Genomic DNA, 10,413 nt, shown 5'->3' with positions numbered 1-10,413 from the left:
CTCCCTTGTCAGTTAAACTGTAGGGAATGACACGTAGCTGATGGTCAGAGGTGCAAAGAATTGCCAAGAAAAATAATCTGGAAGAGGCATTTTTTGGCTAAGTGTTTGTCTCTTTCTTGCCTCCCTTTCCCTCTCAGCCCCCGAGCTGATCCTGCTGGAAAATATGCATTTATTGTAAAGAGGATTCAGGGCAACTTTAAAGCTTTTGTACAAGGGTAGTAGACATTGGTAGCACCAGCACAGAGAGAGGCCTGTAAATCTCCCTGTGAGACCAGCTAAGAGTACAAACCATGTGCAGTTCATCACTGCAAATGCTGTTGTTTTGTTTCCATCCCATTTCCCACAACAATATCCTCATAATCAGGCTTTTGCTCTGAAGCAGCATCTACATCAATTGAGAGTGGGGGGCGTGGGGAAGGGAAAAGTGCAGGTTGTGCCCAGCTTAGTTTAAAAATGTGGCTAGGAGAAGCTAACCCATTTGTGTTTCTCCCCACCCTCCTTGTCCTTATTGAACCTAACCCCCCCCCTTCTCTCTTTTTCTCTCAGATCTCCAGAAGAAGGTGGGGGTCTGGGTAATGCCAAAAGTGGGAGCAGCCACTCTGTTTACAGCCTAGAGAGATCATCGCGCACCAGCTCAGACAGTGCAGAGGGGCCAGGTAAAAAGCAGGAAAAAGAGCCTAAATCCACAGCCCAGAGACCAAGTGAAAAGGGGGAGACCATGTCACAGTTCGAGTTGAATTATGGAAGTAAGTGTCTAATTTAGTTTGTCTCCTTAAAGGGACGCTATCCAGTTAAACATCACATTAGAATGTCTTCCTTTCTGTTACTGGTAACACCCAGCATGATTCAAACTGAAGTCATTTTAAATGTCAGGTTTATTCTTTTCTCTCTATTTATTTATAACAACAAATTTCCAGTGGAATTGACCAAAAAATATTATGGAAACATTTCTATTCCTCTTAAATATATGCAAAAGCTTTTAATTTTTTCGTTAAGACCCAGTTTTGAGCCAAACTCGATGTTGGTGTGCCTTTAACATTTCTTCTGTGGGAAGAGTTAGGGGAGTGCTTATAGAAATGTCTCTCTCTACACAGCGTTACGGTCTATCTCAAGTCAAGAGTAAAAAATAGTCTGGTTGGTTGGAGAGAAGTTGAGAAACCATAGCCATCTAAAGCAGAGGAGTATGATCTGAGCTCAGGACTGAAAGTCAACTGAGTTCCAACCCTGGTTCTGATACTGGCTCTCTGTGGCCTTAGGCAAGTCACTTCACCTCAGGGTTAATAATCCTTCAGGGGTGGGTTGTAAAGGTTAATCAGTTAATCCTTGTACAGCACTTTAAAGACTGTGGGTTAAATTTTCAAAAGCACTTAAGTCACTTTTGAAAATGGAACTTAGGCTCCTAACTCTTGGGTTCTTTTGAAAATGTTACCCAGTGCTATGTAATTCAGCATTAGGAGGAGTTTCTGGGTTATTCTCTAGAGTTAATGCCCTTGGTGTCATATGGAAAGCCCAGATTTCGGCTGCCAGTCCCACGCTGTGATTCTCGAGGCCAGGGATAGTGTGCTCAGATTCTGTTGGAGAGTAGTGATGCAAGGCACTTCAGAGTAACCCTGCTGGTAGATATCAACAGGCTGCTGTTGCCTAGTTTCCAAAGTAAATTTAAGTTGCTGTTGGCTAAGCGGTTTCACTCCTTAGCTTGGGTCCCTTTTGGAATACATTTTTGAACAACCTTTTTAAACCGTAAATCTTGTTCAGATGCCATCATTGACAGTCGGGTTTCAAGCACAGCAGAGGAGAATGAAGTGGGCTCTATGGCAGGAGAAGGCTTCATTGAGGTCCTCACTAAGAAGCAACGGCGCTTGCTGGAAGAGGAACGTAGGAAGAAAGAACAAGCTGCCCAGGTGAGGAGTGGGAGTTGGGAGTATGGAGCACAGCCTGATCCCACGTAAAGCCTGCAGTGGTCTGAGAAGGAGAGGTGCACAAACACACACACAGAAAATTTTTGAGAAAGTGGCAGCATGTGTGGTTCGACTAACCCTCACAGTATTAGGCATAGAAAATGTGATTTGTAGCTGGGCAGGGGAAGTTGGTCTGTAAGCAACATCCTGTAGCTTTCTGACTGTTGCTATGTTTACTTTGGCTCCCAAAGCTTTTGCTGGCTGTTTCTTTTGTTACTGATGCACAGCTTGGCATGCAAATGAGTGAGCAGACCCAAAGAAGGGATTTTGTAAAACTTCACACAATGCACAGTCAACCGGTGGAACTCATTGCCAGGAGATGTTGTGAGGGCCAAAACTATAGCAGCATTTAAAAAAGAATTAGTTAAGTTTCATGGAGGAGATAGGTGTATTGATGGGCAGTTCGCTAAGATGGTCAGGTATGCAATCCCAGCCTCTGATTGCCAGAAACTAGGAGTGGACCACAAGGGATGGATCATTCAATGATTGCCTGTTCCATTCATTCCCTCCAAAGCTCTTGGCATTGGCCACTGTCAGAAGACAGGATATTGGGCTAGATGGACCATGGGTCTGATTCAGTGTGGCTGTTCTTGCGTCTGGGTGGGTAAATTGAGCATTTCTTCTGCCATTTGGAAATGCTTACAAGGGAATTGTGGGAGTAGGCCAGTTTTCATCTTAGGCTGCCAGTTGAACAGTCTTTCATTAAAGGTAGAGTTCTTAAGTCCAGATCAGAGCTTCTCAGCAAGCATCAATTAACAAAAGTTCACTTTCCCAGATTAAGGCTTTGTACTTCTCTCCTGAACAGTAAGATTTTATCTGGCTAGGAGGCAGCAGAAATACCCATACAGAAGGGTGGTTCCAGGATTAAAATAATAATTTGTAGCCAGACCATTTTTAGGGACTTAAATGTCCCTTTCCTAACTCCTCATTGACCCTTAAACAGTGTTCTGAGACTGGATTGCTGTGGCTGAATTGTTAGTCAGGGTCTTCTGTCAGTGTAAATGATGTTCCAATGGATCCTTCTGACCCTTATACTACTCTGTTCTCGAGGAGTGGAATATGAGGAGACAAATCTAAACTGATACGCTGAAGAAAGGCTCTGATTGCTCCCATCACCATCTCTCCAGTCTCCCATTGTGGAGTGTTAGTACATCTAGAACAGGAAACAAGCACCCAATGAAACTCCTTGGTGACTCTAAATTAGGAGGCGTTGCAAACACTAGTGAGGACAGAAATACAAAGGGGCCTGGAGTTTGTCTATGTTATAAAACGTTATTGTGTGTGACCATGATTGTGAAGAATAATGACATGATGCTAACCACAACTCAATGGTCCATGTGGGCCAGGATAAATTGGGTTCGTTATTGTGTTAGCTAATTGTGATTAAACTCCAGGGTGATGCTGTGCTGAACACAATTTGCTCTGGTCTATACTGGACTACCAACTCGGGCCAACATTGTGTCCTGTGATTTGCTTGTATTACAATATTTTACCACCTTTGAATACTACTCTCCAATCCCTTAAAAGGAGTAGAAAAATGGGTATTAAGCACCAAAATGAAATTCAGCTTGGAAAACAGCAGGCTAATACATGTGATGGGAGAGGGGACTAATCCAAACCACAACTATTCAGTAGAAGGAAGAATCCTGGGAAGCAATAATGCTAAAAGTGAACAACCCAATCCTGGAGTTCTGCAATGGGATATGGCAGCAGAAAAGACAAGTGCGGTTATGGGCTCTGTATGCCTAAGTACCATGTCCTAGGATGGAGAGGTAATGGCTTCCCTGGGGTGCAGCTGTACCTGGAATATTGTGTGCAGTTCTGGGCACCATATTGACCAGAAAGATATTAACAAACTGAAGAGAGTTCTAACAACTTGTTGGTTTTTTAGGTGGCTAGAGGAATTGATTTATGAGGAAAGATTTAGGAGTAAATGTTGTATAGCTTGGCTGAGTGATGACTAAAGGTGTGATGGAGACTAGAATCTACAAGTATTTGAAGACTGCAAATTCTGCTGAGGGGGAGAATTTATTTTAGCATAAATGGGGAAGGATTACATTCAGCAATAAAATGTTATTGGGAAATGCTTTGTGACAGTCAGATCTATTGTGTGGTGGGTTATCAAGAGATGTGATAGAAGCCTAGATCCTTGGCGCATTTAAAATTAGGCTAGAAAGAGTCTGAGTGATTGTGCAATAGGGAACAATCCTGCAGTGGCAAGGAGATGTGCTAGGTAAACTAACAGCTGGTTCTCTCTCTGGTGTCTGAGTCAGTGAATGATTAGTCTCTTTTTTACTGTGAACTAGTGAATTGATCCTGCTGTGTCAACAGGACTGGGGAAGGATTAAGGAAAAATCTGAGTTGGAGTTTTAATCTTTTTTTGCCTGTCCCGCTCCCTGCTGCTGGAGCCAGCCGTTCTTAATAAATACTGAAGAGCTCTGCTTCAGCATTCCTGCTGTGCCACCACTGCGGGCTGTTACAGCCTCCCAGCAGCAGCTGGATACAGGAAATAAACACTGTGGCGGTCTCCTCTTATGGTGGCCCTTGCTGGGATAGTCTTGGTAAAGGCAGTCCCAAGCTTGGATAACTCCGGGGGCACATCTGCTTCAAGAGCCAACTAAAAGCCGGGAAAAGAAGCCTGCCAGCAGCAGGTTAACCCAAATCAATAGCAGGTCTTATAGCCTGAACCTCTCTCTCAGGGACCAACCAAAGGACGTGTCCTTCAGTCTCGTATCCCGCCTCGATTTGCTAAGAAGCAGAACAGTATGTGCCTGGAGCAAGGTGATGTAACTGTGTCCGGAAGCAGCCTGGGCACAGAGATTTGGGAGAGCAATAGTCCAGGTAAGAGAGGGTCTCCATTATTTGCCAACACTGGGACAGTTATGGAACTGGGAATCCTTTTATGTTGAGGGAGGAGGGTGGGTGTGTGCATATGTGCCTGAAGAAGAGGGGCTTCATCTACATTCCACCCTGAATCCAAAGGGGAAAGGGAGGTAGCAGATCTTCTGGGCTCATGTGTACAAAACATTGCTGTTAAGATCATCCTCCTCCCACAGCTCTGGCCGTGTCACCCTCCGATTCAGATCCCTTCCCTGGTTTCTTCTTGTACCATATCAAGTTCTAGCTTCTTGACCTTATCTTCTAGGCTCTGCACAATTCTAGCTGATCTACAGCCTGGTTCTAATTTCTTCCATCTTCTTATCCTCTTGCTCCCTGTGGCCCTGAGCCTTCATCCAAACTGTTTTCTTTGTACCCTTCTCCCACTGTGCGTCTCTGCAAAGCCTCCCCCTTTCATCCTTCCAACTTTCACTTCTCCCAGAAAATCTTTCCACCTCCTCTCTCCCTTCATACTCTGTCCTACCTGCATTGGAGTGCCATGGCTCAGCCGGTCTGTCCTGGAGTGTAAACATTTTGGGGAGGTGAATATGTCTTGCCCTATTTTTGTAAGCAGAATGTGAATTTACAGCACTATATAAATGATGTGCTTGATGCTCCATTTCACGCATCTGAATCTTGTCTGCTTTTCCAGCCCTCTCCGTTCAGTCACCTGGCAGCGATTCCTGGAGTAGGCCTGTAAATGCCTTTAATGGCACCGAATCCAGCTCCACTGAGGTAAGGGGCACCTAATCTACTGTTCAGGTGGTGTGTGTGTGTGTGTGTGTGTGTGTGTGTGTGTGTATTTATATATATATATATATATATAAAAAATATTCATGTTAGGTGGCTCATGCTTCTCATTGCTGCTATTGCGTTTAGCAGGTCTGTCAGCTCTCCTTGTGCAGTTTTAAATTGACTATCCACAATTCTGATTAAGCATGGTGCTGTTCTAAAATGGTGGGACAAATTCTGCTCTGTTACACTTCGGTGTAAATCCAGAGTAACTGCATTGTAAAACTAGCTCAGAATTGCACTCCTAACTGGGAGCAGAGCATGGCCCAGTATGTGGAATCATCTTTGTGTGCCTCACACCTGTGAGATGTGTGTAGCAGTAATGTACAGTGGATATCACTGAATGCTGGAGTGACCTTTCACCTGCAGAGACCGGAGTTCAAATCTGGTTTGGGTCATAAGTGAAATGAGTTCGGCAGTCTCAGCGTAGTAGCCATGTGGGGCATTTTTCATTGTTCTAAAGCTGCAGTGGGATTGGTGACCTGGATGGTTTCTGCTTCAGGGTAGCCTAGAGCTGGAATAGCAAGGGGCACTGCAGGTCAGGACTTGCTCCTTGATAGTTGTACTTGGTAAAGGGGAACATGTTCTCGCTGTTGTTTTTCTCCCTGTGGAGTTGGGTTTGAATCTGGGGCTTTAACACATTTCGTGCTTTGCATAGCAGGGTTTTAAAGGCAGCCAGGGGGATAGTGGCATTGACTTGAGTGCGGAGTCTCGGGAATCTTCCGCTACCTCCTCTCAGCGCAGTTCTCCATATGGCACCCTCAAACCAGAGGAGATGAATGGGGCTGGCCTGGTGGACCCAAAGCCTGACTGCCAGAAGGAGCAAGTTCAGAAGCAATCTGATAAAAAGGTAATCTGGATTTGCAGCCAAGCCAGAGCACGTCGTGACTGGTACCAGAGACCTTGTGAAATTGGGTTTTTGTTTTTTTCGTAGCATTTTTAAGGTAGAGATCGGGTTATTCAGTCTTTGTGTCTCAGCCTCTCTGCTTTCCCATCAAGGATTCAGATCAAGGCTCAGGACAGAACAAGGAACACAAGCCCGGACCAATCGGCAATGAACGCTCCCTGAAAAACAGAAAGGGTTCGGAGGGAACGGAACGGCTGGAAGGGAATATCCCCCCTGTTAATGGGGTGGAAATTCACGTGGACTCAGTTCTTCCTGTGCCACCCATTGAATTTGGAGTAAATCCTAAAGTGAGGATTGAATTTAATTTTATCTTCTTGGTGGTTTGAAATCCCTCTTGTGAGCTTGTAGAGATGCAAAAGGTGGTTTAGCCAGAAGGATTATCTAGGGCAAGCTTCCAGCACGTGCACTGTAGATTTGCCTTATAGATTTCATTACTGACACAAACCAGGTTCTCAAGCTGTCTTGGTAGATATTTATTATCCTGAATGGGGTGGGGACAGTAAGGGAGAAATTAAGGCCTGTCGTCCTGTGTATGCCATCAGGGATGCCTGTCGCTGAGTATGGAGAGCTATTTCGTTCTTGTCTGTCAGTAAATTTTGCTGAAAGAAAATCTTTAGTTTCTATCATCATGATCCAGGTAAATGTTCACTAATCATGAGCAACTTACAGGGGGCTGTTGGGCCTGGATTTGAATGGTGCTTGTTGCCTTTTTTCAGGACTCTGACTTCAGTCTGCCACCTGGCTCTGCCTCTGGTACTGCAGCTAGCCCTGTCACCAAACTGCAGGATGCCTTGGCCAGTAATGTAAGTAAATCTTAATTATTGAAATGGAAAAAAAATATGTATTTGCAATTGATTTGATGTTTAATGCTGTAGTACCCACTTACATGGTTTAAAAACAGCAATGAAAATACAGGCGTTGTCTCTCAAAAAATGTTGATAAAATTTTTGATAAAATCAGTGCCTGGTTAGCTCAGACACACCCAAGCCTTTAAACAGTGACTCAAACACCATTCATCAGCCTGTGTAAAGTAAGAAGGCTTGCATATGTCAGAGGTCACCAAATTCCCTTCTTTGGGGCACCCACGGCGGAGAGGAAGACAGGCAAAGGAGCTTAGAGAGTCCTGTTGCTGGACCTGGAAAGTGGAGTTCTAGCCACTGGCTGCCAGAGTGCTCAGGGTGTTGTCTTTGCCACTGGCTTCTGCTCCCTATGGCTCACTATCAGCCAAGTAGGTCCCATGCGCTTTTAGAGCTCATAATAAAATGTGTAGATGACTGGAGAACAGACTGTTAAAAGAAAATGGATTCAGAGCCCAGTATCTGCTTGTGGTTCAGTTGTGTTCAGTGATTTAAACAAAAACTTCCTCTGAAACATATTAATTTTGTAGCCCCTTGTATTTCTTGGAGGTTTTGTCATTGTTTTTTCCTTACAAGTGTTTTATATAAACAGAGTTATTCTGCCATTTACATAGGTTCACCCACTGTGGAAGGGAAAACACTCTTGACAGCTAGAGCTATTGTGTACCAAATTCAGTTCTGGTGTAAGTACAAGTGCAGCTCCATGGAGATCAGGGGAGTTATTGCCTGCTTACACCCAGGCTGCATTTGGTCCAGCATATCTGTTGTGTTGACTGTTAAGCCAGCTGTACATTTTTACAATGTTGAGGCAACTCCATAGTCCATTTAACAAGCTGAGAAACGACAGAACAGTTTGTGCTGCTGTTACTTAGATCTTCTTGCTGAGGTTCCATTTGACTTGTTGCCTTCCTAAATTCCTGTGTTGTTACAGACATTCTTAGTGTTCGGCATTTTATAAATCTCCTTTCAGGCAGGGTTAACGCAGTCCATTCCCATTCTGCGAAGAGATCACCATCTCCAGCGATGCATCGGTCTGAACCCAATGTCTTTCCCCACTGCAGACCTCACTCTTAAGGTAATCAAGGCATTAGCTCTGCCTGTGTTCGCTTTGGAAGTACAACCCTCTTTGGCCACAGTAGCAAAGGGGGAGAGAATCTTCACAACAGTCCAGACGTTTCACTGGTCAGTTGCAAAGTCTGTAATTGGCCCCTTTAAAAACAATGTGTATATATACCTGAATTCAGCAGAGGGGAGAGGATGCCATTTTGAGGCCCTTGATACTGACATCTTCTCCAGCCATAGAATGAGTAGAGCAAGCTTATCCACCTCAACCCTACCCAGTGCAAGAGAACAATTCAGTATTCCTGGCCTGTTTGATCCTGCGCAGTCTGCTGTGCCTGCCAGCAAACGGGTCAACTAGTGCCAACTGCAGTGGGTTTTTTGTGATTGGGCACTTATCCAACAGCCATTAGGTGGTGATAGTTTTTAGTGACTACCAGCCTGGGCTGGATTTGAACCAATAATCTACAAGTGAGTGGCTCCCTATCCCATTATCGTTTGCTTCTGTTTAAATTGCCTGTAGTAGTTTCTTTCTCTCCTCACTTCTATAGATGGAGTCTGCACGCAAGGCTTGGGAGAATTCCCCTAGTTTACCAGAACAGAACTCTCCAGGAGGTGCTGGCTCAGGCATCCAGCCTCCTTCCAGTGTCGGCGCTTCCAGTGGTGTCAGCTACAGCTCTTTTGGCGGTGTTTCTATGCCTCCTATGCCTGTGGCGTCCGTAGCACCTTCTGCATCTATTCCAGGTACCTGCCTCTGTTTGCCAAAGCTGGGAATGGGCGACTGGGGATGGATCACTTGATGATTCCCTGTTCTGTTCATTCCCTCTGGGCCAGTGTTGGGAAACCTGATTCTGAGCTTAGGTCAGGGGTTCTCAGACTTTTGTACTGGTGACCCCTTTCATAAAGCAAGCCTCTGAGGGCGACCCCCCCATATATATTAAAAACACCTTTTTATATATTTAACACAATTATAAATGCTGGAGGAAAAGCGGGGTTTGGGGTGGAGGCTGACAGCTCATGACCCCCCATGTAATAACCTTGTGACCCCCTGAGGGGTCCCGACCCCCAGTTTGAGAACCCCTGGCTTAGATGGACCTTTGGTCTGACCCAGTCTGGCCGTTCTTATGTTCTTGTTCTAGCTCCAAAGATCTGATGGCAGCAGGGCAAGTTAAGATAACTGCCTTGGCACTTAACAATAGTTTGTAGCTTAGCTCACCTATTCCTGAACTGCCAACCTTTCTGCAGGTGGTATTAACATATACTGCAAAAGGATGGGTGATCATTTAACAGCCCATAATACCTACCTTGGAAAAGTAATACTCACCTAGGGTAAGTGGCTGATGAGTAAAACCTCGTCACTAAGGTGAAGGACAGGCAAGTAGATTTTGTGTATAGTCTGGTAACTTCCCTATTTTGCAATGCGGCATAATAAATCTGTGTAGCATTGCTGAGCCAATTGCTTGCTAAGATACTGATGAATTAACTTGGTAGGTCCGTAGATTTCTATCTATTGTACTGTGCCTGTACCCCTCTGTATCCCTGGGATCTGCTTTTGCTGGAGTGAACAAGGTTAGCTTGTCACATTCTTCGTTCCCTTTTATTTCAAATTCTAGGTAACCACATCCCACCCCTGTATCTGGATGGCCATGTGTTTGCGAGTCAGCCACGCTTGGTCCCTCAGACGATACCTCAGCAGCAGAGCTACCAGCAGGTAAAAGATCAAGGCAGTTAATTCTTTTCTGGATGAGGAGGTCCTCGGAATTTCCCATTTATTCTTTCCTCTAGTAGTGGGCCAACCTACTTCCAGCCAAAGGGAGCTAGATTGTGGCTCCATTCAGAGTCTGTGAAAGCTGCTCCCCAGTGGATACTACAGGGGAACAGGCTGATTGAAGAGGGGAAATACCAGTTTTTGCACCAGTATTTTTTGACTGGGTTTAAGTGGGGTGGGCTCTGTAAAACTTGC

The 10,413-nt window shown here is 44.9% G+C and overlaps 1 protein-coding gene across 5 annotated transcripts in view; it reads left to right on the top strand.

The window, feature by feature from the left end:
• The window catches only part of PRRC2B (proline rich coiled-coil 2B), a 69,466-nt gene that overhangs the window by 45,131 nt on the left and 13,922 nt on the right, over positions 1–10,413 (top strand). For 3 of the 5 annotated variants that reach the window (XM_054007732.1, XM_054007731.1, XM_054007734.1), the window contains exons 17-26: positions 547–746; positions 1,756–1,901; positions 4,658–4,799; positions 5,488–5,570; positions 6,286–6,477; positions 6,627–6,821; positions 7,251–7,337; positions 8,362–8,466; positions 9,002–9,194; positions 10,064–10,161. In XM_054007732.1, coding sequence (XP_053863707.1) covers positions 547–746; positions 1,756–1,901; positions 4,658–4,799; positions 5,488–5,570; positions 6,286–6,477; positions 6,627–6,821; positions 7,251–7,337; positions 8,362–8,466; positions 9,002–9,194; positions 10,064–10,161 — 1,441 coding nt within the window. The remainder of the gene's footprint in view (positions 1–546; positions 747–1,755; positions 1,902–4,657; positions 4,800–5,487; positions 5,571–6,285; positions 6,478–6,626; positions 6,822–7,250; positions 7,338–8,361; positions 8,467–9,001; positions 9,195–10,063; positions 10,162–10,413) is intronic. The other 2 variants (XM_054007733.1, XM_054007735.1) reach the window with 2 other exon arrangements.

This window comes from Malaclemys terrapin, chromosome 17, assembly GCF_027887155.1.
Source record: "Malaclemys terrapin pileata isolate rMalTer1 chromosome 17, rMalTer1.hap1, whole genome shotgun sequence".
In the NCBI taxonomy this organism is placed as follows: domain Eukaryota; kingdom Metazoa; phylum Chordata; order Testudines; family Emydidae; genus Malaclemys; species Malaclemys terrapin.
Note: the sequence above shows the minus strand (reverse complement) of the source record. Positions and strands in the feature narration are given on the sequence as shown.